The 26,885-nt window shown below is 58.6% G+C and overlaps 2 protein-coding genes across 2 annotated transcripts in view; both read left to right on the top strand.

The window, feature by feature from the left end:
- Positions 1-19,731, top strand: part of LOC113950443 (collagen alpha-1(I) chain-like) — an 87,888-nt gene extending 68,157 nt beyond the window's left edge. The window contains 45 exon segments of the mRNA XM_027650303.1: positions 247-300; positions 704-811; positions 2,051-2,104; positions 2,349-2,402; positions 2,600-2,644; positions 3,192-3,245; positions 3,468-3,512; positions 4,111-4,164; positions 5,021-5,074; positions 5,271-5,324; positions 5,477-5,530; positions 5,847-5,900; positions 6,090-6,134; positions 6,399-6,443; positions 7,572-7,679; positions 7,957-8,010; positions 8,212-8,265; positions 8,454-8,507; positions 8,795-8,902; positions 9,870-9,923; positions 10,207-10,314; positions 10,626-10,679; positions 11,072-11,125; positions 11,360-11,413; positions 11,791-11,844; positions 12,824-12,931; positions 13,126-13,179; positions 13,323-13,376; positions 13,612-13,665; positions 14,047-14,100; positions 14,284-14,337; positions 14,594-14,647; positions 15,354-15,407; positions 16,466-16,519; positions 16,599-16,652; positions 16,801-16,854; positions 16,975-16,992; positions 17,136-17,189; positions 17,334-17,396; positions 17,648-17,813; positions 18,094-18,164; positions 18,166-18,201; positions 18,459-18,539; positions 18,796-18,984; positions 19,345-19,731. Coding sequence (XP_027506104.1) covers positions 247-300; positions 704-811; positions 2,051-2,104; positions 2,349-2,402; positions 2,600-2,644; positions 3,192-3,245; positions 3,468-3,512; positions 4,111-4,164; positions 5,021-5,074; positions 5,271-5,324; positions 5,477-5,530; positions 5,847-5,900; positions 6,090-6,134; positions 6,399-6,443; positions 7,572-7,679; positions 7,957-8,010; positions 8,212-8,265; positions 8,454-8,507; positions 8,795-8,902; positions 9,870-9,923; positions 10,207-10,314; positions 10,626-10,679; positions 11,072-11,125; positions 11,360-11,413; positions 11,791-11,844; positions 12,824-12,931; positions 13,126-13,179; positions 13,323-13,376; positions 13,612-13,665; positions 14,047-14,100; positions 14,284-14,337; positions 14,594-14,647; positions 15,354-15,407; positions 16,466-16,519; positions 16,599-16,652; positions 16,801-16,854; positions 16,975-16,992; positions 17,136-17,189; positions 17,334-17,396; positions 17,648-17,813; positions 18,094-18,164; positions 18,166-18,201; positions 18,459-18,539; positions 18,796-18,984; positions 19,345-19,494 — 3,006 coding nt within the window. The 3' untranslated portion in view covers positions 19,495-19,731.
- A 2,642-nt stretch (positions 19,732-22,373) lies between these two features.
- Positions 22,374-26,885, top strand: part of SLC31A2 (solute carrier family 31 member 2) — a 6,287-nt gene continuing 1,775 nt past the window's right edge. The window contains exons 1-2 of the mRNA XM_027650335.1: positions 22,374-22,487; positions 25,935-26,001. Coding sequence (XP_027506136.1) covers positions 22,482-22,487; positions 25,935-26,001 — 73 coding nt within the window. The 5' untranslated portion in view covers positions 22,374-22,481. The remainder of the gene's footprint in view (positions 22,488-25,934; positions 26,002-26,885) is intronic.

Below are 26,885 nucleotides of genomic sequence, written 5' to 3'. Positions count from 1 at the left end.
GGACTGCTGGGTGCACTGCAGGTTGCTTCAATGGGGATTGAACCCAAAAGCCCTGGTGCATCCCTGCCACAAGGAGCAGGTACCTGCTCCCAGCTCTGAAAGGCCCATCAGGAGAAAAATTCTGGTTGAAAAAGGGGCAAAACTCCCTTTATTTGATGCCAAAATCGGATCACAGCTTGCTTTGGTTGCAAGGAGGGGCACAGCAGGGTTTTCTCAGTGCACCCTCCACTGCTGCTGCTCTTGCAGGGCTGCCGAGGTCCAGGAGGAGCCAAGGGAGAGCTGGGGACCAAAGGAGACAAGGTACCACATTCCCAAGCTTCTGATACCTCCAATTGCTTCCTCTTTGGTTCTTCAGATGTGCTGTATCCCAGCTGGTGGGGTGTCTGAGGACGCAGGGGACCCAACAGGGACCGTGAGAGCTGGGCAGCTCATCCTGTGCTTGATCCCACCACGCTGCTGCCTCTGATCCATCCTGCCCTGCTCTGCCTCACTTGGGCTGTTTAAAAATGTTGCATTTCCCCACTGTTGGTGCCCTGGGAATGCTCGTGGAGGGAGGGTCGTGGGGTGTTCACCCAGAGCAGCCCCATGCCCCAGGCTGGGGGTGTGGAGAGCCAGGGGATGGGCTCTCCAGGGGAATTCCTGCTGGGGGCCCTGGGCCACTGGCTGTCCCTGCTACTGTGACACTGTGTTTTGTTCTTCCGAGGGTCCATGTGGAGCACCAGGAGCAAAAGGCCCTCCGGGGACCCGGGGCCAGGGGGGCTTGCAGGGCTTTCCTGGCCCCCGAGGGGCGGCGGGGCCGCGGGGCCCAGACGTGAGTGCCAGGGCTGTCTGGGGTGTTGTGGGGTGGGAGATGTGTGTGCCCAGTGCTACACAGGGGGCAGAGGGCAGCCCTGAGGCAGTGCCACACGTGGCAGTGCTGCTGGCACAGGAGGTTTACAGGGTCCCTCCAGAGGGACCCCTCCAGTGGCATCATTCCCCCCCGGCGCTGCTCGGGCACTGCCGGCCCCTGCTCGGCCACGGGCAGCTTTGCCCAGAGCCCTTGGGGCTGCAGGTGCCCCCAGCACCCAAACAGGGCTGCTCCAGACCCCTCTGGCTGGGCCCCTATCCCAAAATTCACTAGTGGGTTCAGCAATGTGAGGGCAGCTTTAGGCAGGGGATTCCCAGCCCTCTGGAGCTTCCTCTGCCTGAGCAGCTCTGCAGGGATCCCTCCGAGTCCCCGCTCCAGGTCAGCACCTTCCCAGCTATTTTGGGAGCAGAAGGCTCACAGGTTGCTCACTTGATACTCCTCTTTGACTCCTGGCAGGCTCTGCCTCCTGGAGCCTGTGCTGGCAGCTCCAAAAGGCCTTTGGAATGCTTTTTCCTGCAGTCTGTGCTCTGAGGGAGCTGTCAGGGTGGATGAACCCATCTCCAGATCAATATTCCTACCTGGGAAGTGAGGCCAGGCTGGCAGGTTATCTCTAGTGGTTTCCAGCTTCTCAGAAGGGGGATTATATTTTCCCACCCATCTTTCCAGTCTGCAGCATCCCCCTGTGGGTGATGCCCTCCCCCATCCCATGTGGGGATTTTGGGATGATGCCTGCCTGGATCTGCTCTCACATTTGCTCTTCAGGATGAGAAGTGAATCCTCCCACCTCTCCAAGAGCTGCAGACTCAGCAGGACTCATCCCCTGCCTTGTCCACCCACCCAGGCAGCACCACCAGCACATGGTGTCAGTCTGGAGCTGGGTTTGAATGGAGCAGGAACTTGGCAATCAGTCCCTTGAATCCCCTTAAATTGGATCAGCAGGACACAAAAATATTCCACTGTGTTGTCAAACTATTGGGCTTTTTATTTCTGCCCAGTTTTATAACCTGGAGAACGGGGGAGGTCCCCATTCCCACCCCAGAACTTGCCTGGTGCCTCAGCTCCCATTGCCACTCCTTGATGCCACCTCTGAGCCCACTGCCCGTGTTTTCCCCCTGCCCCAGCAGCAGGATGGTGGCTGGGGGAGCCAGCAGGACCAGAGGCTGTGTTTGCTTTGGCTGACCCCTCTCCTGTCTCTCCTGGCAGGGGCAGGAAGGCCAGATAGGCCCAGCAGGGCTGAACAGCAGCGAGGGACCCAAGGTGAGCCCCAGGGTTTGCTCCTGCTTTCCCCCTGGAGAACAGGGATGTGGCTGCCCTGCAAGGGATCCAGCACCTGGAGCACCCTCCCAGTGCCCCCCTGGGAGGGTCCCCAGCCTCCTGACCCCCATCCCACTGACCTGCCACCGAGGCAGAGGCTGGATGAGCCCCCTCGGGGTGGAGGGGCTGGGGGCGAAACCTACAGAGTTGCCTAAAATGCCTGTGCTTCCATTTGTGTGGATTTTAGGGAAGCCAAGGACCTGATGGCCCCAAGGGAAGCCCAGGACCGCGGGGAGCCCGGGTAACTAATGGGGTGTTGGTACTTGGGGCTGGATCTTGGAGCTCATTTGGCTGTGGGAGATTGAAACAACCCTGGAGACCCTTTGCTTGGCTTGGGATGTGCTGGGGCTGAGCCACCATCAGGCACCAGATTTGCCTCCGAAAAAGCAGCTTTACTTCTGGCAGAGGGATGTTTTTGTCATGCCTGATGTTTTCCAGGGCCATGTGGGTCAGCGTGGGCTGGTCGGAGTCCCTGGACTGCCTGTGAGTAGGAGATATCCCACATTCCTGTGCTGGCAGGGAGAGGAGCTTCCTGGGATGTGACCAGATTGGAGGGTCGGGCTCTGCTTGGGAATTTGCACAGGATAAGTTGGGGATGAGCAGCTCAGGCTTCTGCACCTTGCACAAAGTGTTTTAACAAACCACCTGCCCCCCAGCGCCACTTCCCTCAACGCTGAGCACAGAAAATTCCAGGAAATAACAACTTTTTGAGAAAGCTGTGTTAGTCAGAGTCATGTTTGGGGAAGGAGCCAGGAATAAATGGCTGGGGCAGGAGGGGGAAAACAACACAGCCGAGGTGTTCCCGGTGGGAACGGGTTTCCTCCCACACTGGCGTTATTTCCAAAGGTGGGGATGGAGCAGGGAGGAGCTGCAGGAGCTGCTTGGGATGAGCTCAATACATACACCAGACAGTGGCACTGCTGGTTTTCCACCTCTTAACTCTGGAGGGAGGCTCTGGGGCTGGAGGAGCCCTTGGTGGGCTCACCCTGGCACCAGGCTCTGCTCCCCTGAGACGAGACTCTCCTTGCAGGGCTCGCGGGGTGTCCCGGGAGCAGAAGGAGCAGAAGGAAAGCCTGGTACACAGGTTCCCATCCTACACTCTGTACTTGGCTCTGGGAGAGGGTTGGGGTGGTGGCTTGGAGCCAGAGGGGGAACTGAGCCCAACAGGGGGGAACTTCCCAACCTCCCAATCCCCATGGCCATGTGGGTCGTGGCCTTGGCCCCGTGTTGGACCTTGCCATGGTGTGGGACTGGGAGAGGCTGTTCCTGCCTCCCCATCCTCATCCTCACCTGCCCTGTCCTGCAGGGTCACCCCGGGATCATGGGCAGCCCGGGCAGGAGGGGATCCCTGGTGAGTAGAGCTGCTTTCTGTCCTTCCTCCCTCCTGCTCAACTCTCTCCCCTTGGGAATGTCCCTCCAAAGCGTGTCCATGGAATGGGGGGCAGGTGCTGGCTGGAGTGATACCAGCCAGAGGGTGCTCCTTTGAGAATCCTGCTGAAGGGGGAAGGACTGGGAACAGGGCACTGTGATTTCCCATCCCTGGCACTGAGCAAATCCAGCAGCAAAACCTGGGCTGGTGGCAAATTTTCCCTCCTGTGGGATTTCACCTATTTATCTTTGCTCTGAAATTCAAAAATAATAAAAAAAAAATAAAAATCTGGTGCTACCCTCAAAGCAGAAGATGAAAACTGGCCTGCCCTTGGTCAGAGAGACCCCCTGAGCACCACACAGCACGTCTGGGTGCATGTGGGGGTGTTGTGTGTGTCCATACACAGTTGTGGGGCTTCCAGGGGGAATCCAGGAGCTGGATTTTAGGGGAAAGCCCCAGTGCTGCCTTTACCAAGCCAAGGCCTTCTGTGCTTTGGGTTGGGCCCAGACCCAGGGCAGGGTCTCTCCATCCTCCTGCTCCTGCCTTCCCTCCACTGCTCACCTGCTGCCCTTTCCTCCAGGGATTTGCTGGTTTGCCAGGAGGCCGTGGGCACCTTGGACCTCCTGGATCAATAGTAAGGGAAAAAAAAATGTTCCTCTTGCATGAATTCTGTGTTTTCTGCTGGTGGGAGATACGGGATTTCCCTTGGGAATCAGCAGCAGATCAGGGTGTCTGTAGGACCTTATCTTACCTTCCTGTTCAAAGACATTAAAAAGCCTCAGCTGCAGGAAAGCTGGGGCCAGGGAAAAGGAGAATCATTCCCCCCAGGAATTAGTCTCCTCCAGGGATTGTGCAGCTCCCCCAAGCCTGGCAGTGTGTCCATGGGGGATGGCAACTCGTGGAAACCCTCCAGCCCTGAGTGGCTGAATAGCAGCTGGTCCTGGGTCCTGGGAGGAGATCCCAGTGGAATTGGGTGGTGCAGGTTCAGGGAGAGGGTGGTTGGGCACTGACCAGGCTCCCCAGGGCAGTGGGCACAGCTCCAAGGCTGCCAGAGCTCCAGGAGGGTTTGGACAACGCTCTGAGGGACAGGGTGGGATTGTTGGGGTGTCTGTGCAGGGCCAGGAGTAGGACTTGGATGGTGCTTGTGGATCCCTTCCAACTCAGGATATTCTGTGATGATGATTTTATGATCTGGGACGGAGACCCAGAGCTGCTCCTGCAGTTGGAAGAGCTTCTCCCTGAGAACTTGTGCTCAGCTGGGCTTGGGAGTGACCTTGAGAGGAGTATTGTCACCTTCCCTGGTGACAACCCTGCCAGCCAGGGGGGGCTGCTGTGCAGGAGCCACCAGGGTGGGCCACAGTGGCCGAGTTTGTCCCCAGTGTCCCTGTTGGCACCAGGTGACACCTGACCATGAGCACGGGGGCAGCACTGGGGGGGTTTGTCTCCTCTCAGCGTTTTGACTGACATCTCCTTCCTGAATAATTCCAAAGGGCTCTCCAGGAAAGCCTGGACCTGATGGAGACCCGGGCTCCCTGGGCCCAAAGGTGAGATCTGGGGCTCTGGGGGGACCCTGAGTGTGTTGGGGGCTGGTTGGAGCAGCCATGGGGGTGAACAGCCCTGAGAGGCTCTTGGCTGCCAGGGGGACACCTGGGGTGAAGCCACGGGCTCCCCAAGTCCCATGGACTCACCTGACTGCATCCTGGCAGTGGGGGTTCACTAATTCCCTCTTTTGCCTGGCAGGGGCTGCCTGGGAAACCTGGCTTGGAGGGGCCACAAGGACCTGTGGGCACCTATGTAAGGGATAGACCTGCCTGGGGAGGGGGTGGCTGCGCTGGAGGGAGGCTGGAGCAGCCTCCAGCTGGACACTCACCATCCAGCCACCTTCTCCCAAACCCCTGGAGGTGCCTGGTGGCCCTGGATGCCTCCTAACACCCTGCTCTCCCCAGGGCTATCCAGGACCTACTGGTGACCGTGGAAGGCCAGGGCGCAGGGGAGACAAGGTAGGGCTGGGACACCCAGCACAGCACTGGGGGGATGCAGTGGGGTGGGAATCCAGGCTCTGGAAGCATTTCTGGGCTGTTGAACTCAATGGCTGGGCCTGGGTGGTGTCCCCAGTCTCCATCTGTGGCAGGAGAACAGCTGGAGGTGGCTCCCACATTGGGTGGGTTCTCCATCTGCCCAAACTGCTGTGAATTGTTCTAAGAGCTGGTTGGGGGTTTTTTTTGTTTGTTGTTTTTTTTTTTTTTTGAGATTTTTTTGAGAGGTTATTGCATTAAAACACACAGAGGAAAGGAAATCTTTCGTCCCTCCTAACAGGGAGAAAAGGGAGCCCAAGGTGCCCCAGGATTTCCAGGAAAAGCTGGTGCCAAGGTGAGTTTGCTGCTCTTCTGGGCAGCTCCAGCCCCCTGGAGAAGCACCCAGCAAGTCACCTGTGCCAGGCTGGGAATGGGGAAAATGGGAAATCTTTGCTGTGGGAAATTTTTGCCAATCTCACAGCACCAAGGGGCTAAACTGGAGAGAGGGGCTCAGATGTTCTTTGATGATGTTCTTGCCCCCCAGGCCCTGCCAGGTCCCCCTGGTCCACGTGGTGCTCCTGGCTCTCAGGTAGGGCTCCCCATGCTCCCCATGGGGCTGCTCCACTCCCTCTGTGTGGTCCCTGTGACCCTGCAGCACATCCCATGTGCTGCCTGAAGGGTCCATGGATCCATCCCAACCCCCTCTGTGGGAGCAGGCAGGACCTGCTGCCATTCCTTGCTGGCTGGGTCCTGTCCTGGTGCTGCACAGACACCATTGGGGTGGTCCCAGCACATGGGAGTCCCATGTGAGTCACATCTGAGTCCCCCTTGCTGAGCATCCTTCTTGTTTTAGGGCAGAACTGGTGATCCAGGTCCTCGAGGGCTCCCAGGGCTGCCTGTAAGTGGAGAGCTGTCCTGGGAGGGGGTGGTGTCCAATGGGATGAAAGATGGGTGCCCACTGTGGAAACATTTTCACCACTGGGCTGGTTGTGGGGCAGAGAACAACCCAAACCCAGTGTGGGTGGCTGACTGGTGACAAGTTGGGCACAGAGACAGCAGTGCCCTCCTACAACTACAGTAACCACAGAAACACAGTAACCACAGAAACACAGAATCAACCAGGTTGGAAAAGATCTCTGAGATCATCGAGTCCAACCCGTGACCCAACCCCACCTTGTCACCCAGACCATGGCACTGATGCCACATCCAGGCTCTGCTCAAACACCTCCAGGGACGGGCACTCCACCCCCTCCCTGGGCAGCCCATTCCAAGGGCTGATCCCTCTCTCTGCAAACAACTTCTGCCCAATGTCCCACCTAAACCTGCCCTGGGGCAGCTCAAGGCTGTGCCCTCTTGTCCTGCTGCTGGTTCCTGGCAGCAGAGCCCGACCCCCCCCAGCTCCCCCCTCCTGTCAGGGAGTTGCAGAGAGTGAGAAGGTCTCCCCTGAGCCTCCTCCTGTCCAGGCTGAGCCCCCCTGAGCAGCTCCCTCAGCCTCTCCTCACAGCACTTGTGCTCCACGCCCTTCCCCAGCCTTGCTGCCCTTCTCTGGACCTGCTCCAGCCCCTCCATGTCCTTCCTGAGCTGAGGGGCCACAACTGGGCACAGCACTCCAGGGGTGGCCTCCCCAGTGCCCAGCACAGGGGCAGAATCCCCTCCCTGCTCCTGCTGCCACACTGTTCCTGATCCAGGCCAGGATCCATTGGCCCTCTTGGCCACCTGGGCACCCCTGGCTCATGTTCAGCTGCTGCCAGTCAGAGCCCCCAGGTCCCTTCCTGCCTGGCCCTGTTCCCCCACTCTGTCCCCAACCTGTGGTGCTGCAGGGGGTTGTTGTGGGCACAGTGGCCCTTGGCCTGGTTGGACCCCATGAAGGTGAGGGGCACCAGGACCCCCCTGGAGCAGGTGGTACCTTGCAGACCCCGTGGTGGCCCAACCGCATCAGCCATGGGGCTCCCACTGGCTTTGTCCTCCCTGGAGCTGCAACCAGAGCTGCTTTTCAGGCTGCCTGAGTGGTCTTTTGGCCTTGCAGGGTGTTCCTGGCATGCGGGGGCTGGATGGCATTCCCGGGAAGCCTGGCTTGGCTGGAGAACCTGGGGCTTCTGGAGCAGCTGGTGCTGCTGGCCCACCTGGGTACCCGGTGAGTGCAGCCCTCCCTCATCCATCCCCAGCACATCCCCTGGCTCACAACGGGGTGCAGGGACTGTGCTGGTGCAGCACTTTTGGGGAGCTCCCTAAAGCACCCGCGGGAAGGGAAGGAAAAGGGAAGGTGGTGAAAGGAGTTTGAGGAGCTGGTGTGTGGCTTCTCTTCCCGTGGGCATGTGGTGTGTGCCAGGGCATCCCAGAACCAGCCCAGGAGCTCGAAAGGCCTCCTGAGTTGGGGCAAATTGCTGCTGATGTGGGTTGTTTGTTTGCAGGGCTGGGAAGGTCCAAATGGACGTGAAGGGCCTTCAGGGATGAGAGGAGAGAAGGTGAGGACAGAGGAGGGGGTTGGTTCCCTTTGCTGGCCCCAGGAGAGCCTTGGGCTTGTTCTGCTGACCTCCCCATGGCACCCCTCCCAGTTTGACCCCTGGCTTTGCCCGGTGGGATGGGGCTTTACTTCCCTGGTGCAAGGTGGGAGAAGAGCCTTGTGGAGACCTCCACAGCTCTCCTGATGTCTGTGTCCTCTCCAGGGCGATGTGGGAGACCCTGGGGAAGCTGGTGTCTGTGGGCTGGATGGTGAGCAGGTACATCAGCTGGAGAACTGTGTCCTCCCCTCGCTGGGCTGCTCCAGCCTCTGCCTTCCCACTCCAAGGGTGGGAAGTGATGGGAGGAAGCTGCTGATCCTCAGCTAAGCCCGAAGGTTAAAGCTGGGTCTGTGTTGGTGAGGGGTAAATGAGCTGTGCCAGGGCTGGGCTGTGTCTTTCCTCCCCAGGGACCACCAGGACTGCCGGGAATGGAGGGTCAGCCTGGGCCCAAGGGTGAGCAGGTGGGTACCCAAGGTGCTGGGGGTGATGCTGGGGTGGTGCTGGGCTCCCCTGGCCCTGCTGATGCACCTGAATCCATGGGGGGCTGTTTGAAATCTCCCCCAGATTCCTCATGCCTGGGGATTGACGTTGCTGGGAATGGCTGGGAGGGGGGTTCCCTCTGAAGCTTGGTACCTGGAACAAGGAAAACTGGGGTTTTCCCAGTGTGGTGCAAAATGATGGAGGGCAGGGCCAGGCTCGGCTGGAAAAGGCAGCCAAGAATAATCCTGGTTGTCTCCATCCTGTGCAGGGAGAGGCAGGAACCCGAGGAGCTCCAGGTGTCAGAGGGAGCCCTGGGGAGCCAGGGGATGATGGACCAGAGGGGCTTCCAGGGCGGCCTGGGAAGCAGGGGAAGGAGGTAAGTGTGGGACTGTCCCCACAGGGGTCACTGATCCCTGCTGGGGTCCCCTGCCAGGGAATCACAGAACCACAGACTGTCCTGAGCTGGAAGGGACCCACAAGGATCCCTGAGTCCAACCTCTGGCCCTGCACAGACACCCCAACAATCCCACCCTGTCCCTCAGAGCGTTGTCCAAACCCTCCTGGAGCTCTGGCAGCCTTGGTGCTGTGCCCACTGCCCGGGGGAGCCTGGTCAGTGCCCAACCACCCTTTGAGGGAAGAACCTTGTCCTGAGATCCAAACTGACCCTGCCCTGGCACAGCTCCAGCCATTCCCTGGGTGCTGTCACTGCTCACCCAGAGCAGAGATCAGTGCCTGCCCCTCTTCGCCTCATAAGGAAATTTTGGACTGTGATGTCTCCCCTCAGTTTCCTCTTCTCCAGGCTGATGGGGACAGGAAAGGTGCCACCCAGTGCACTGGCTCTGGACAACTCCCCATGGGATGGCTTTGCCACAGGCAGGCTGGGAAGCTCCCATGGAAGGAGGGGGCTGATGCTTTGGGGTCCCAGTGCTGGCAAAGTGCTGCTGGCTGTGCTCAGCATTTCACCTTCACCTTTTGGGCTCCTGTGGGTCACAGCTGGAGTGACCTCCAGGCAAAGCCGTGAGGCTGTGCCTTACCCAGCACCAAAATCCTGGCCAAGGAGGGTGGAGAAGCCCATTGAAGTCAGAGCTCAGATTTTAACCTACCCTGGGATGGGACCATAAAGGAGACAAGGGCCAAGAAGGATTGCTGCCTCACCCACCGGGCACCCAGTGTCCCCACAGGTCGGGTGCCGAGGAAGGGGCTCACCCCCAGTGGGAAACCTTGGGCTCTGGGAGCTGCAGAAACCCCTAGGAATTGTCAAATCCCCTTAATTAGGGTTTCATATCTCATGAACATGACCACATTGACCACTGCATCTGATGTGGGTGTTTCCCTGTGGGCAGGGTGACACCGGTGACGTTGGAGACCCGGGAGAACCGGGACCACGGGGACGGAAGGTGAGGAGTGTCCCCAGCTCTGTCCCTCCTTCCAGCACCTGGGAACACCCACAACCTGCTCACCCTCTGCTGATCCATGTGCCAGAGTGGAGACAGAGCAGGACAGGGGTGCCCCATGTCTGAGGATCCCTGGAAATCCCTTTCCTGAGCACCCCAGGGTGACCTGCTGCCTGTGGCACCCAACGAGGGGGTGACACACATCCTCTCCATGCAGAGATGACTCTCATTTCATTGCTGTTCCTTTTCCACCTTTGTGATGACCCCTCTGTGCCCCTCTGAGCAGGGTGATGCTGGTCCCAGGGGCCTCCCTGGAGTGTCTGGTCCAGGAGCTGCCACGGGGGAAATCGGAGGAAAAGGCCACAAAGGAGAGAAGGGCCGAGAAGGTTTGATGGCAAGTACAGAGGGGGGCTGGGCTGCCTCACCCAGAGTCCCCACAGGAGGGGTGCTGGGTGCCCTGGAGGGGGCTCATCCCCAGTGGGAAACCTCGGGCTCCAGGAGCCACACAAAATCCTAGGAACTGGCAAATCTCCGTAATTAGGGAATTTTGTCTCATGGGCACAACCCCAAAATGGGGTCATGTTGGCACAAGAGGATGGTTTGGGCTTGTGGGGCTGTCCAGGATTCCAGGATAATGTTGCCTCCAGTCAAATTCCAGCCCCTGCTGGGCTGGGACCCTGCTGAACACATCTCCCTGTGTCCCAGGGCCAGGTCGGGGTCACTGGAGCTGCAGGACCTGCTGGAGCCAGAGGATGGTTTGTAAGTCAGATCATGACCCTCCTGCCCTTCTACCCATCACCGACCTGGTGTGGGGACGTGGGTGTGACTGGGAGCACTGGGAAGGACTCCAAGTCCATCAGGGACCTGTGTGTGACTGGGAGCACTGGGAATACCCCCACCTCCACCATGGACCTGTTGGGGGGATGTGTGTGACTGGGAGCACTGGGAATACCCCCATCTCCATCATGGACTTGTTGGGGTGATGTGTGTGACTGGGAGCACTGGGAAGGGCTCCAGGTCCATCAGGGATCTGTGTGTGACTGGGAGCACTGGGAATACCCCCACCTCCATCATGGACCTGGAGGGGGATGTGTGTGACTGGGAGCACTGGGCAGAGCTCAATCAATGGAGCTTCTTTGTGCCCTGAACAGGGTGGGACAGGACTCCGAGGTCCTCCTGGGCTTGACGGTCCCGAGGGAGAGAAGGTACAGTGGGATTGATGGTTCCAACCCTCCATCTCGGGGTGAAATGCCCTTTCCTGGCCTTTTCCCAAGCTCTGCTGGTGCTGGATGTGGTGGGACTGGGTGATGGAGGAGCTGGGTCAAGCCTGGGCAGGCTGGTGACTGGGCTGGGGACACTCCTGCCTTGACTGAGATCCAAAGTCAGCAAGGCACGGAAGGAGTTTTCCAAGGATAGAGCTCTTTCTCTTTCTTCCCCAGGGAGATCCAGGACCACGAGGCACGGATGGACCTGCTGGTGCTGCAGGATCAGAGGTACTGATGTTTGGGATGTTGTAGAGCCGGGGAGCTGCCAAAGACTTTCCCAGTGCTCCACCATTTCCAATACAAACCAAAGCCAAAGGATTTATTCTCCTTCTCTGCCTGGGCCAGGAGGGGTTTTTAAGCCTTGTCATGGGCTCCCAGAAAGTGCTTTGATGTTTGGGGTGGAGACACAAGACCCTTTCAGTCTGTCACCCAGGGGTGCCTCATGGAAGACCCATTCCTGCTGTGGAATCTGTTCCCTCCCACGTGTGCCTGCTGCTTCCTTGGCCAGCTGAGCGTGGTGTGAGGGGGGAGGATGCTCCAAGTGCCCTCAGAGGTGAAGGACATGGTGGTGATGGGCTTGTCCTAAACCCCCAACACTCCCACAGGGACTCGCTGGAGATGATGGAGAGAAGGGAGATGGTGGCAAACCGGGTCCAGCGGTGAGAACCAGCCGAACTTCCCTGGGAAAGAGGTTTGGTGGCATTTTGGGGTGGAGCAGCAGAGCCTGGGGCTGGGGCCGTGTCTCTACCAGCCCAAGTGCCAGCCATGGTTTCTGACTCCAGCCCTGCAGTGGTTTTGTAACTGAGCCAATGCTTCCTTGGGTTCCCTGGAGCCAAATCTCCCTAAAGGAATTTGAACACAGCAATTAAAACCATGCCAAAGCACTGTGGCCTTTGTGCAGGTGACACTTGCCTATCAGTCTGCCTGGGACAGGTCCAGGGCTCTTGTTTCCCCCTTCCCTGAAGCAGATCTCCCAGTGTCCATAAGGTTGGGGGGCTCCAGGAGCCTCCCAGTGCCCAGGAACACTTGTGCTGCCCCAGGATGTGTGTTCTGGTCATGGTGGTGACACACACAGAGCCATAGGTGTGTTATCAATGCCCTGTCCTATTTGCATCCCAGTTTTCCCATCTTGCAGTGCTGCTCTGCCCAGGCAAGACATGTCCTTATTGTGGAATCCCAGAATCCCACACTGGCTTGGGTTGGAAAGGACTTTAAAGCTCATTCCACCCCCTGCCATGGGCAGGGACACCTCCCACTAGCCTGGGCTGCTCCAACCCCATCCAACCTGGCCTTGGACACTTCCAGGGATGGAGCAGCCACAGCTTCTCTGGGCAACCTGTGCCAGGGCCTCCCCACCATCCCAGGGAGGAATTCCTTCCCAATATCCCATCTAAAGCTACTCTCATTCAGTTTGATCCCATTTCCCCTTGTCCTGTCACTCCATGCCCCAAACCACACATTAATGAAGTGAATTCCCTGAACTCAGGGGGCTGGCTTTGCTGGGAGAGGCTGGGATGTGGGATGAGCTCCAGGGGGGTTTGCAAAGCCGGGTGTAGCTGAAGCTCCTCGAGAGGCAGCTGCTCAGACCCTGCTCGGGAGGGTTTGGGTGAGCAGTGCCCCCATTTCTGTGCCCCCCAGGGCTCAACAGGGGCTCAGGGGCTGGCAGGTGCCCCTGGGCTCCGGGGATACACCGGGCACGAAGGAGCCAGAGGAGTGACGGGCACCAAGGGAAAGCCAGGCCGGCAGGTAACTCCTCCCTGTGCCATGGGGACATTCCCATGGGGGGACATTCCCATGCAGGGACATTCCCTGGCACAGCTCCAGCACCAGAGAGGGGAGAACAACCCCAGCCCAGCTCCCAGGGCGAGGCAGGTGCTGTGCCCTGTCCCCTCTGCCCTCCCCTGGTGCCAGCCTTGTGTTTTGTCCCCAAATGGTCTCAGGGTTCTCTTGGGCCCCCGGGCGAAGCTGGAGTCATGGGGCTGAGTGGCACTGAGGTGAGTGGGCTCCTCTGCTGCCCCATTCCCTGCTCCAGCTTTTCTCATCCCTCCACCTCTGTGCCCAAACCTGCCCTGGGTTCGCATGAATAACCTTAGAACTTATTCTTTGGATTCGAGTTGGATTTTGTTTTCATTTTTAGGGCCTGGTGGGTGCAAAAGGGGAGCCAGGCAAGCCAGGGAAACCAGGACAAATGGTGAGGAGTGGGATGGAGCCCTGCTGGTGCTCCCTGGCACAGTGGGATGCTGGGATCCCCTGGCTGTGCTGAGGTCCCACATGAGTGGCCTCAACCCCCTTCCTCCTGCAAAAATGCCAGATGGAAGATTCCAGCTTGGAGCATCCTCCTGGGCTGGCTGGTGGGCAGGGAGACTGAGGGGCATCCCTGGCACAGTGTCCTCACAGAGGCCTTTCCTTCTCCTTCGGGATTTCAGGGCTCTCCAGGACAAGCTGGTCCTAAAGGATGGAAAGGTCGCAAGGGAGAAAAGGTACCCCCAAAATCCTCCTGGGGGGCTGGCAGGGGGTGGCTGAGCCTGAGCTGGTCAATCCCATGCTGGATCATGGAGAGAACCCAGAGGGAACCTGGAAGGACCTGTTTCTCCCTGCCTGGCAAGCACAGGATGCCCTGGGGCTGCCTTGGCCAGTTTTTGGGTGAGGGGCTGGCAGATCTCCCCAGCTCAGCCCCTGGAGCTGCCTCCCCCCTGGCTCAGGTGCCCCTGGGGGGGCACAGGGGACTTTGGTGTCCTTCCCCCAGTGCCTGGTGAGCTCTGTCCCCACTTCCATGCAGGCACAGCTCCTCTTCCCCACTCCTGGGCTGGGAAGTGGCCAAGCTGCTGGAGGCTCCCATCTCCCATCTCTTCTTCCCCCAGGGCGACGTGGGGCAGGAAGGGCAGGAAGGGGTCCCTGGAGAAGCTGGCAGGAGGGTAAGTGGCACTGCTGTCCCCAGGGAGGGTGGCAGGAGGCAGGGAGCTTTTTGGGGAGGTTTTCCAGAGGGGCCCTGGTTTACTGGGGGCTCAAATCCCCCCGGGGGGGGGGGCAGCGAGGGGGCTCAGGGGTGGCCGGATTATTTTGGAATTGTTCCCGAGTCTTTGATCTGTTGTTCCCAGGGCAAGCGAGGCAAGATGGGCCACCAGCCTCCGCGGGGTCCCCGAGGGCACAAGGTAGGTTGGCTTTGCCCCCCAAGGTGAGAGCTGCCCTGGTAACCTGGCACTTCGGGGGTGCTGCCAAGCCAGGGGTGCTCCCACCCAAGTCCTTGGATTAGAAGAGGACAAACCAATGCAGCTGGAGGGCTCTGTGTCCCCCGTCCCCCCCAGCCCTAGGAGGCGGTCTTCCACACCCCCAGCCCTCGTGGGGCACTGGAGCATCACCCCACACCTCTGGGCACACCAGCCAGGGCCTTTCACTTTTGCATTTCAGGGCTCCCCAGGCGCCAAAGGGCTTCCAGGACCCCAGGGCCCCCAGGGAGCCTATGTGAGTATCAGCATGGGGGTTTTGGGGTGCTGCTGCTCCCTCTTTGACCGCCGTGGGCACCACTGTGTGACCCAGCTCTGTGGGCACCCACATTTTACAGACCCATTTAAAACAGGGGGAGATTTTAGGTGGTTCATCCATCTCCTCTTGTCTTCTCCTCCCAAATTAACCTCCCAGCAGGGTGTGTGAGGTCAGCCAAATCCCATCAGTTCCAATATGTGGCTCTGGAGACCAAATCCTCCCTTGCAGGGCAGTTTCTGATGCCAAGCAGTGCTGAGCACTTGTGCCCACCTTCCCATGGCTGGAGGGACCAGCTGTGACCAGCACTGGCCAACAACAAAAAAAAAGACTCAAATATTTCTTTTAATTGCTAGAAATACTTTTTTCTCCATTTAAAAATAAAAAATCCCAACTTTGGCAACTTCCCCAAAGAAATCCAGGATGTTCCCAGCAAGCCAAGGCACCTGAACTGCATTTTCAACGGGGTTTGCTGGGGGACCCTCCCGCAAGCAAAAATCAAAGACATGATGAGAAAAATGCCTCAGAGTTTCTAAAAATTAGAAAAATGTCTCAAATTTTCTAAAAATGCCTGAAATTCTTAAGATCCTGGCAGCAGCCTGGGTTGTGGTGAGGTCCCTCCTTGCCAGGGAGCAGCTCAGCCACAGGGTGATGTGGTCCCACAGCTCATCCCACGTTTCTCTCTCAGGGCATCCCAGGGCTGAAGGGCATGAAAGGAGACCCTGGACCCAAAGGCCACAAGGTGGGTGACATGTTCTGAGCACAGTGGGAACCCTGGGTAGTGTTTCATTTGCTGGATGGCATCGTTTATTCTCCTCTTGTTGAATCCTGATGGCTACAACATCCTTCTCTGGGGGTCGACCGTCATGTCTCCCCTGGTGATGGGAGATGGAACCTTTAGATTTGCTCCCAAACCAGGTCTTTTTCCAGCCTCTCCATCCTCCTGGAGTGGCAAGAGCAGTAACAGTCTTTTAAATCAGTTATTTAATCCCCTGCTCTCAGCAGTGACGCTGATGCAGCACAAACCTCCTCTGTGCCATTCCTGAGGAGCTGATGGATCCACCCTTGGCTTGGGAAGCCAAGCACATCCTCACCACCCCACCCCTCAGCCCCACAGCCATAAATAAGAGTGACAAGCAGTCCCTGGTGCTGGGGAACTGCTCACATCCTTCAGGAAAATGAAACCCTGGGAATCAATAGAGCTGGAATTCCTTGGGAGCTCAGTGGCAGCAGCAGGAGCTGAAGGGCAGTGCCTGAAGTGGGGGCAGAGGGGAGGCTGTGGCAGCCTGGGCTGGGGTTTGCCCCCTGCTCCACCACATTTCAGCGCATTTCTTTATCTCCTGAAAGTGTTTCCTGGGAAATTCTGAGGTTTTCCTGAAAGATACTTTAGTCTGGGATAACATACTTTCATTTTGGCAGCTGAGCATCATCCATCCCCCTGCCTCCCTCCCCAGCAATGTGGGTGCAGCTGATCCTGAACCCAAAGAATGGGGGGGTTGGGGGTTTGTTTGGGGTGGTTTTTTGGCAGAAATTTTGCAGCCAGCATTGGGGAATTTTGCATTCCCATAACTGGGAGCTTCCCATTTCCAACCACTTGCTGGAGGCCAGGAGGTGTTTGGCTTTGGGAAATATCCCCAGGCTGGTACCTCCTGCCAAGGTTCAGGCAGCAAACCCTCCACTGCTCACTAGAGCAGGGGTCCCAAAACCCACCTTGCAGGGCAGAGCCCCCCACCCAGGCTGCTGTCCTGGGGGATTCTGCCCTTCTCTTTGTCCCCAGAGCTCTCCCTGACTCTCTTTTAGGGTGAGAAGGGCAGTGTGGGTGACCTGGGCCAGCAAGGGGACGATGGCTTCAAGGTGGGAGATGGTTTTTCCTCTTTTCCTTCCTCCCTCTGGTCTCTTGTCACCCTGTGTGACATCCTGCCACATCTCCTAGGGCAAGCCAGGACCTCATGGCATCCCTGGGAGGCCGGGACCCAAGGGAAAACAGGTGAGAGAAGGATGGAGAGGGATGTCAGGGACTAACATGAGTGTTTGGGGTGAATTCCTTGTTTTTCCGTGCAAAATCTGTGGGGAATGGATTGGGTTTTAGAAGGATGTCCCTTGCAGTGCCCTGACCACCTCTGGTGTCTTTGCAGGGTGACACTGGCCCCCCTGGCCCACAGGGACATCCTGGAGTTCCCGGGACACCGGTGAGTCCTTCACCCTCCGGGCAGTTTTGGGTTCACTCCTGGCCCCACAGGGTTTACACCGGGATGGGCCTTTGATCCCACCTCCCTCCCACTTAGCTGGGCCTTGTTCTTTCCTTCCAGGGCTTATCTGGACCCAAAGTAAGTAGTGGGGAGTGGCTGGAGCCGGGATCAGCCCCGGCACAGGGAACCCTTCCCTCCTTCCTGCTCCCTGGGGTGCAGCTCAGCACAGCAGCATCTCCACCCCTTGCTTTCCTTCCCTCTTCCACCTCATCCTTTGGCAGGGGCTGAGGGGCTTCCCAGGATTGCCAGGCCCCAGGGGCACACCGGGAAGGCCGGTAAGTGGAGCCACTGGCACCAAAATTTGGGTCCCTCGCTCCCCCAAATTTGGCAGCGAGGTCCTGCCATGCCATGCCATCCTGCTGGCAGTGTCAGAGTGTCAGAGGAGCAGCCAATGTTACAGCACTGTCACTGTCCCCCAGGGTCTGGCCGGCCCCCCTGGTCCCAGCGGGCCCACACTGGTGCTGTCCCAGGAGGAGCTGCAGGTGAGGGACTTGCCATCCCCTTTGGGTTGGTGCCACCCGGGGAAGGAAGGGGCTGACAGAGATGCTGTCATGCTGCTTCTGAGGTCCCCTGTGCACAAGGACCAAGCAGATGTTGTTAATCCCTCTCCCACCACGCCTGTCCTTGTCCCCTGTCTGTCCCATCCCTTCCCTCAGCCCCTGAGGATGCTCCTGGCCAAAATAAGAGAGGGGGGCTAAGATCACCTTGATATATCCCCCTCTTTTTCTCTTAGCACCTCATTTATTCCTCCAACCACCTGAACTACACTGCAGTCTGGGCTCTGCTGGACACCCTGAACCAGGAGCTCCAAGCCCTCATTGAGCATCCCAATGGCACCAAAACCAACCCAGCAACCACCTGCAAGGAGCTGCTGCTGGCACACCCCAGCCTGCCTGATGGTACCAGGGGGCATGTGGGGTGCCCACCATTGGCTCTGGGTCTGTCCAGCTCTCCAGAGCCTGTGCAGGGACAGGCAGCTCTTTGCAATTAAGAGGGAACAAGGATTTGGGGGACGAGGCCAGCTGGGTTTCATGGGCATCCCTGGGGAAAGGGGCTGGTGGCCAGGATGGATGGAGGTGGCAGCCAAGGATGTGCCACCAGCTCGGGTGGGTGGCATTGTGTGGCACCCTTCCTGTGCCAAAACCCGGGTGCCAGGAGCTCCCCTCTGCCTCCCTGCAGGGCAGTACTACATTGACCCCAACCAGGGCAGCCCCCAGGACGCACTGGTGGCCTTCTGCAACTTCACAGCGGGGGGGGGAGACCTGCATAGCCCCCGTCCACAACCAGGTACAGGGGGGCTTTGGGGGGGCAGCTTCAGCCTCGTGTTACCCCTTGGGGTGGGTGAGGGTTGGTGGGACTGGAGAGAGACTGTGTGCCCAGTCCCTTGCCATGGTGACCCCTGCCATGGTGGAAAAGTTTGGAGGGAGGATCCTGGTCACAGCGTGTGCCCAGGCTGCAGGGACAGGGTTGTATGCTGGCTCCTTGTCCTGGCAGTGGCACTGGCACCTGCTGGGACAGCATGGCACGGTCCCTGCTTCCCACAGGTCCCCATCAAGGCTTGGCTGAGCACCTACACCTCCAAAGACACCTTTGAGTGGTTCAGCACCCTGCCCGGGGGCTTCCTGGTGAGTGCCCAGCTGGAACAACCCGGGGGACACGGAGCCCCTCTCATGGGTCAGGGGTCTCCTGATGCCCATCCCGCTGTGCTGGGCAGCACCCAGATCACCCTGGCTGTGCACGGCGGGATGTGACAGCTCCTCCTGCAAGGAACTCCAAAGCAGTGCCTCGGCAGCTGAATCCTGCCCGGTTTGGGCCGGGGAGGAGCACAGCCCGCTCCAAGCTTTCCCCGCTTCCCGGTTTTCTCTCCCGTTGTCCCTGCAGCTGGAATACAGGGGGGCCAGCCCGGTGCAGCTCCGTTTCCTGCGGCTGCACAGCAGCCTGGCCACCCAGAAGGTGTCCTACTCCTGCAGACCGGCCCCCGAACGGGGCCACCCCCAGCCCGCCAAGGAAATCCGCTTCCTGGCCGACTCCCGGGAGCAGAGCTATGCGGCCAGCCTGCAGGGCTGCCTGGTAAGCCCGGCCCTGGCACACCTTGCCTGTGCCCGCAAGAGCCCCCCGACATTCGCAGAGCCCCTCGGCGTGTGTTTGCACCCCCGAAGTTTGGGATGGAGCTGGTGGGTGAGGCTTCACCCGGTGGGATGGGCACGGAGAGCATCCCTGCGGCCAAGGAGCTGCCGTGGCTTTTGGGAGCGGGCTGGGATGTGGCAGGGGGTGAGGTGGACACGGGGAAGGTCACTCCCTGGAAAAGCCAGGAAGGGCTGGGGATGGAGACTTTGCATCCACCGGGAGCCAGCAAGGGGACAGCAGGCGCTCTGAGGGGATCCTTGAGGATTTTCGTGCCGCTCAGGTGCCCCTTTGTGCTCCTTTCAGCTGGACAACGAGTCCTCCATCACCGACACCATCTTCCAGTTCAGCACGGAGGAGCTGTCGCTGCTGCCCCTGCGGGACCTGGCGGTGTTTCACAACGGCGACGCCTCGCACCAGTTTGGTTTCACAGTCGGACCAGTTTGCTTCAGCTGAAACCGGTGCCACCCAAACCGAGCCAGCCGGTTCCCTCCCCGCCCAAGAGCCATCTGTGGGGGCTGGGGGTGGCACGGGGCTCCCACCCCCTCCCCGGAGCTGCAGGTTCTCTCCGAGATCCGTGTTTGTAGCTGCGTTATGCCACGGACTACACTTCCTTCTGGAGTAGAAGAATATTGTTTACAGAAGTCGTTTCTCCATAAATTATATATATATATTATATATGTATATATTATATATGAGAAGGTGCTGATTTAATGACTGCTTGGGGGAGGTTTATATAATTATAAGCACTGGGAACTGTCTGCTGAAGAAAAAAGAAAGACAAGGAGCAGACCTACAGCCAGCTTGGGAGGAGGGGCAGGAAAGGGAATTCTCTTTGCCAGGGTCAAGTGCACAAACACCTGGAGCCTCATTTCCCCAGGACCTGTCTGAGAAGCCCAGTCAACCTGGGAGAGCTCAGCCAGGTCCATGTGGTGCTGCCAGTGGCTGCTCCAGCAGCTCCAGCCCAACCAGACAGCAGGGGCTGCAAAGGGGTGAAAAATGCACATCCCCCCAAATCTCGCCTCTGTTTTGGGTCTGCAGCTCCCAGGGAGGGTCAGAGAGGGGTTTTAGTGGTGTAGAGCAACACTGAGCTGCACAGCAGTGTTGCTGGAGCAGGAATAGCAGCCCTTTGCCCCCAGTGCTGCAGCATTTCTCCTTATCACCTCATTTTTGTTATTCCCAGCTCTTTTTCCCTCTAACAATCCCACTCTCGCTGGGCTGTGTGGCCCAGGCCGAGCCCTGAGGGTAGAGGGTTCTGCAAGTGGCACCTGAGCCGTGGTTGGATTCCCAGCACCCCCATTTCTGTGGTGCACAGCCCCCAAACCCCCCAGCCCTCAGCTGGCTTTGTGCTGCACCCCCGATTTTCTCAGCACCCGTCGGTGCCCAGGCTCCGATGCCCTGACTCACCTGTGCCCAGGTAAGCTTGGGCATTGCTGCCAGTGCCAGCAGAGCAGTGTGGCAGCCGGGCCAGACCCTGCACTGGGGCTCAAGGAGAGCAGCAAAGGGAGCTTTTAGGGGGGCACAGTCCCTCGGGAGTGATTTAAGCAATGCCAACTCGCGTGTGTGGCTGTGCTGCTCTTTACTACCTCCATCCCATGTGTAGCATCTTTTTTGGGACGCAGGAGCACTCCCTGCTGGGTCACCACCTTTCTGGCCCAGGGGGATTTGGGGTGGCCCCTTCCAGCCTCCTCTAGGCAGGGTCTGAGCACTTTGAAAAGGGATTTTCCACTCTGGTATTGAATTTCTGCTCCCTGGGTGGATTTCTAACGTGCTGGGTGTCGTGTGGGGCACTGCCCTGTAAAGCCCCTCTGGCCCTGCCCTTGGGGCTTTTCTTCCCTCTGGAGCTGCTCCCACCCCTGAAAGAACCCCCTGGCACTGCCCCCTCACCTGCAGCCAGCCATGGGCACACAGAGTCAGAGGTGCAGCCAAAACCACTCTCCCTGCCATGGAGAGACTCCCTTTCCACAGGGAGCTGGAAGGGGAAGAGGAGCTGGTTGTGCCCAGAGGGTGGGCACTGCCTGTGGTGTGGGCAGAGGTCAGGTAGTGCCATGGGGCTGGCATTTCTCTGGATGCTGCAGACAGACCCTGTGCAGCAGATTGCAAAAGGAAAATTCAATTCCAACTCCAGGGGCACATTAGATCCTGGGCAGAGAATGGCAACCAGCAGAACACGGCAAAAAAACACAACTTTTTTTTTTAAATTATTATATTTTTTGCACAAATTGCTCATTTTTGCAGCATTTTTCCCTGTGTTTTTGCACATGCACACTCCCCATCTCGCCAGCCATGCAGGCCACAACCCACAGGAGCTGTGGCTGCCAAGGAATGTGTTTATTTTCCATGGAAACTTTTGAAATATTTTAAAGAGAATTAGCATGTTTGTAGGTTTATCCAGTGTTTTTTCTTACTTCAAGCAGCAAACACACCCTGAATAACTCCAGTTCCACCTGTAAGGAAAAATTCACTCACTACCCAAAGCAGTGTTTTGCCTGTAACCTCTTATTTCCTTCCCAAACTGGGATAGATACACAAATCCCCTGGCAGGCACTGGGTACCTTTGTGGGCATCAGCACCTGCTGGCACTTGGGGAAACTGAGGCAGAGGCAGCTCAGCACTCCCTGTTCCCTCCATAAAGCCACAGCTGGAGGGAAAGTTTGGTCTTCCCTTTGGTCTTTCCTGCCATAGAATCCCAGAGTGGTTTGGGCTGGAAAGGACTTTAAAGACCTTCTCATTCCACCTCCTGCCATGGGCAGGGACATCTTCCACTGTCCCAGGTTGCTCCAAGCCCTGTCCAACCTGGCCTTGGACACTCCCAAGGATGGGCAGACACAGCTTTTCTGGGCAACCTGTGCCAGGGCCTCCCCACCCTCTCAGGGCAGAATTCCTTGCCAACATCCCATCTCTCCCTGCCCTCTGGCAGTGGGAAGCCATTCTCCCTTGTCCTGTCCTTCCACGCCCTGGTCCCAAGTCCCTCTCCGGCTCTCCTGGAGACTCTTTAGGCACTAGAAACTTTGAGGTTTCCCTGGAAAATTCTCCTCTCCGGGAGAGTGAACCGCCCCAAAATCCCTTCTGTCCAAACCCGGGGCGGCAGCAGAACGGGGGGAGGGGGGGGGGAAGGAAAACCAGCAGAAAAACCCGTGGGCGCTGTGATCGGGAACTGGGAACGGAGCCAGCAGGAAAGGGGAAGCAACAGGGGATCGCGGAGGGGCGAGGACCCCCTTTCCCAGGGGATGCTGAGCCCCGCCGGGATGCGGGAGGGACCGGACCAGCCCCGCCCCACGCACTACAGCTCCCGGGGAACCCCGCGAGCGCGTCACCGACCGCGACAGCGACACCGACAGCGATAGCGACAGCCCCGAGACAGCCCCGAGACAGCGACAGCCCCGAGACAGCGCCGAGACAGCCCCGGCTGGCACGGCACGGGCCGGGGCCCGACCGCCACCATGCAGGTGAGCCCGGGGAGGGGGACGGGGGGCCCCGCGGGTGCGCGCCCCGGCCGCGGATGGTGCCGTGAATCCCCCTGTAAACCCCCCCTGAGACCTCGTGAATCCCCCTGCGGGCGCCTTAAATCCCCCTGGAACCTTCCTGCGGGCTGAGGCATCGCCAGTGTCCCGTCCCCCCCCGGGTACCGCCGCCTGCCTCGGTCCCCCCCTCGCCCCGGTCCCCTCTCGGCCCCTGCACCAGCCTGCGCACGGGGGGGGGGGGATGTCGGTCAGTCTGTCAGTCTGTCAGTCTGTCAGTCCGTCTGTCTGTCTGCTCCTCGCACCCCCGTGCCACCACATCCCCACTCGAAGGCTCTCCCGTGTCCCTCTCCCCCGTGTCCTCTGCTCCCATGTCCCACTCTCCCGTGTCCCTCTCCCCCGTGTCCCTCTCCCCCGTGTCCCTCTCTCCCGTATCCCTCTCTTCCGTGTCCCTCTCCCCCATGTCCTGTGCTACCATGTCCCACTCTCCCGTGTCCCTCTCCCCCGTGTCCCTCTCCCTTGTGTCCCTCTCTCCCGTGTCCCTCTCCCCCGTGTCCCTCTCCCCCGTGTCCCTCTCTCCCTTGTGGGGAAGGGCTGTTCTGGGAGCACCATCAGGCTCTTGCAGCAGGAGCTCAAGGCGCAGCTCAGGCCCTGAACTGCCCCCCCTGCAGCAGATTTGCTTTGTGCTCCCAGCTCGAACATGGAATTCGATGCCCCATCCCTGGAAGTGTCCAAGGCCAGGCTGGACGGAGCTTTGAGCAATCTGGGCTAGTGGAAGGTGTCCCTGCCCATGGCTTTGAAGTCCTAGATGAGGATGAGCTTTAAATTCCCTTCCAACCCAAACTATTTAGTGATTCTATTTGGTGTTTAAGGCTCCCGAATCCCCTGGATTTCCTGGCAGCAGCATCCCTGCGAGGCCCAGAGGGTGGCTGACACCATCCCCCAGGGGAATCCCAGTTTGGGGACCCCTCCCCAGACCCCAGCAGGGTGCTGCAGCATTCCTGGCTGGGATGATGTGCTGCTCAGCAGGGGTCAGGTGCTGCAGGGAGGCAGGTTTGTCCCGATGGGCAGGCCCAGGTGTCCCGGTCGGACCGGAGCAGCAGGTCGGGATGCAGCCTGACCCTGCTCCGTGCAGGCACCCCTGGTTTTTCTCAGGATAACCCCAAAATTGCAGTGGGTTCAGCCACTAAATGCACAGGAGCAGAGGCAGCACAGGGTGTTTTCCAGCAGCTGTGTTTCCTTGTGAAATTCCTGCAAGGTGTGGAGGAGGCACCGGGAACAGCCTCGCCTGGGCAACTGCTCAACCCCTGCTGCGTGGGCAGGTGGGTGAGGGCAGGAGCTCATCCCTCCATCCAGCATCCCTGGGCCTGTCACATCACTCTGGCAGTGGGGACTCTTCCCTGTTGGAAACAGTGCAGGGATTTTTAGGACTTGCCCCCTGGACCTTTGCCCACCACACCTCTCCCAGCCAGGTGCCATCTCTGGAGAAATCCCACTGGACTGAGGGATTTGCCCATGCTGGGCACCCAAAGGCACACGGCTTCAGCCCAGGCTGGGAGACCTGGTGCAGGGAAGGGGATCTTCTGGATCTTTGGAAAAGGCTGCCCAGGGAAGTGGTGGGATCACCGTCCCTGGAAGTGTTCAAAATACATGGATGTGGCACTTGAGGATGTGGTTTAATGGTGTTCGGACTCGATGATCTTGGAGGGCTTTTCCAACCTTAATGACTCTATGATTCTGTTCCCTCGTCCCTAAAACAGTCACCTCCTCCTTTCACCACTCTGCAGACCTGTGGGTGAAGCCTGTAAAGGAGAAATAACTTCATTTAAAGGCTAATTACCATTAATCCATGGCCAAAAGGAAGCTTAAAAGGGTGAGCCAATTACATGTGCTAATGTGCTCTGGGTAGAGAGAGGCCGAAGGGTGTAATTAGAGCTGGTCTCTAATGACTCTTGGTTATTGGAGGGTATTTCTGGCTCAGGCCAGGCCAGTCAGTCACATCTGCTGGTGTCAGTAACGGTGGGGACACTGCCAAAGCCAAATCAGTGTGGCAGAGATGCTCCAGGAACACTTCCTAGAGAGATTCACCAAAGGGAGGATAAAAGTCCCAACAAAATTCCACTTTTTGTGGTAAAACGAGCAGGACTTTTACCTATTGGCAGGAAGCTGAACATGAGCCAGGGGTGCCCAGGTGGCCAAGAGGGCCAATGGATCCTGGCCTGGATCAGGAACAGTGTGGCAGCAGGAGCAGGGAGGGGATTCTGCCCCTGTGCTGGGCACTGGGGAGGCCACCCCTGCAGTGCTGTGCCCAGCTCTGGCCCCTCAGCTCAGGAAGGACATGGAGGGGCTGGAGCAGGTCCAGAGAAGGGCAACCAGGCTGGGGAAGGGTCTGGAGCACAAGTGCTGTGAGGAGAGGCTGAGTTGTGGCTGAGAGGCTGAGCCCAGACAGGAGGAGGCTCAGGGGAGACCTTCTCACTCTCTGCAACTCCCTGACAGGAGGGGGGAGCCGGGGGGGGTCGGGCTCTGCTGCCAGGAACCAGCAGCAGGACAAGAGGGCACAGCCTTGAGCTGCCCCAGGGCAGGTTTAGGTGGGACATTGGGCAGAAGTTGTTTGCAGAGAGAGGGATCAGCCCTTGGAATGGGCTGCCCAGGGAGGGGGTGGAGTGCCCGTCCCTGGAGGTGTTTGAGCAGAGCCTGGATGTGGCATCAGTGCCATGGTCTGGGTGACAAGGTGGGGTTGGGTCACAGGTTGGACTCGATGATCTTGGAGGTCTTTTCCAACCCAGTTGATTCTGTGATTCAGTAACTTGGCAGCTGGGTGTGAGCTCTGCAGCTGGGTTTGTTACACAAGAGCAGTTCTTGTTCCTCCTGTTTCAGCCTGATGAAGGAGGGGGGTGGTGCCTTTCTAGGTCCTGGCAGCCCCAGTTTGGACAGACAGACAATGCTCCTCTGCCAGGGAGCCACATTATTGGGTGGTCACAATGGCTCTGGGTGCCCTGGGGACTGACATTTTGGGTGTCCCAGCAATGCAAGAGGTTTCTCTGTCCTGGGAGGTTTCCCATCAGTCTGTGGGTGGTGTCCACCAGCCTCCACCTGCCCCCACAGACCTTCCCTTCTCAACTCTGGGCTGGTGGAGTCCTGGACTGGTCTCTCTTTGCCACAGGGCTAAACTGGTTTTTTCTCACAGCCCAGACATGCACAGGAGCTGCTGCTGGAGGTGAGACCTGTCCTGCTGGAGGTCAAGGGAAGAGTTTAGTCCCGTCAGCGTGACTGGGATTGTCAGTGCAAGTTCCTCTTCCTGTTTCAGGAACTGGGGAAAAAAGATTGCACCATGTGGTAAAACCCCAGATGAGCATCAGCTCAGCCCTCTGGGGTGGTGGGTGAGTGGATCCCGAGGGGTTCCTCGTGCTGCCCTTTCCTTGGTCTCTTTTCCAGATGACCTTCTATTTCTCGGACACGGCAGTGCTGCTCTTTGACTTCTGGAATGTCCACAGCCCCACAGGTAGGCCCTGGGACACCCACCCACCCATCCATCCATCCATCCATCCATCCATCCATCCATCCATCCATCCCTCCCAGGGCTTGGAAGGCACCTTCCCATGCCAAGAACAGGAAACAGGGAAGTGTGGGAAGCACCCCATCTCAGCCTGCCAACCCTCCCAGGTCACTCAGTGATGCCTCAGCTTCCCAGTTCCTTTTACACTGATTTTTTTCCCTCATTAAATTATTCTCCCAGCATCATGTTGTAACTCCCACATTTTTGTGGAGTCGAGGCCAAGTTGTATATTTTTTTCAGAGCAACCCCCTCCAAAAAATCCTCCCTAGGAATTTCAAGGGGGGAATTGGGCTAAATAAATCCTCCACCACTTGTCAAACCTGCTGCCCAACCCTGATGTCAGGACTCCTCCCCCTTATCCCGTGGATAAGGATCCTAAGGATCCCAAGCATGTTGGGACACCCCCCTGGCCCCAACAGCCCCTCCCTGGTGATGGGCAGCGTTGAGGTGTCTCTCCTGCAGTACCACAAACCCAGCCTGAGTTCCACAAACCCAGCCTGGGTACCACAAGCTCAGCCTGGGTGTGTGAGCCCAGTTTGGGTGTGTGAGCCCAGCCTGGGTGTTTGAGCCCAGCCTGGGTGTTTGAGCCCAGTTTGGGTGTGTGAGCCCAGCCTGGGTTCCTTGAGCCCAGCCTGAGTGTATGAGCCCAGCCTGGGTGTGTGACCCCAGCCTGGATGCTGTGAGCCCAGTCTGGATGTTGTGAGCCTAGCCTGAGTGTGTGAGCCCAGCCTGAGTGTGTGAGCCCAGCTTGAGTGTGTGAGCCCAGCCTGGGTGTGTGAGCCCAGCCTGAGTGTGTGAGCCCAGCCTGGATGCTGTGAGCCCAGCCTGAG

This window comes from Corapipo altera, unplaced genomic scaffold (assembly GCF_003945725.1).
Source record: "Corapipo altera isolate COAL_440 unplaced genomic scaffold, ASM394572v1 268, whole genome shotgun sequence".
Classification (NCBI taxonomy): domain Eukaryota; kingdom Metazoa; phylum Chordata; class Aves; order Passeriformes; family Pipridae; genus Corapipo; species Corapipo altera.
Note: the sequence above shows the minus strand (reverse complement) of the source record. Positions and strands in the feature narration are given on the sequence as shown.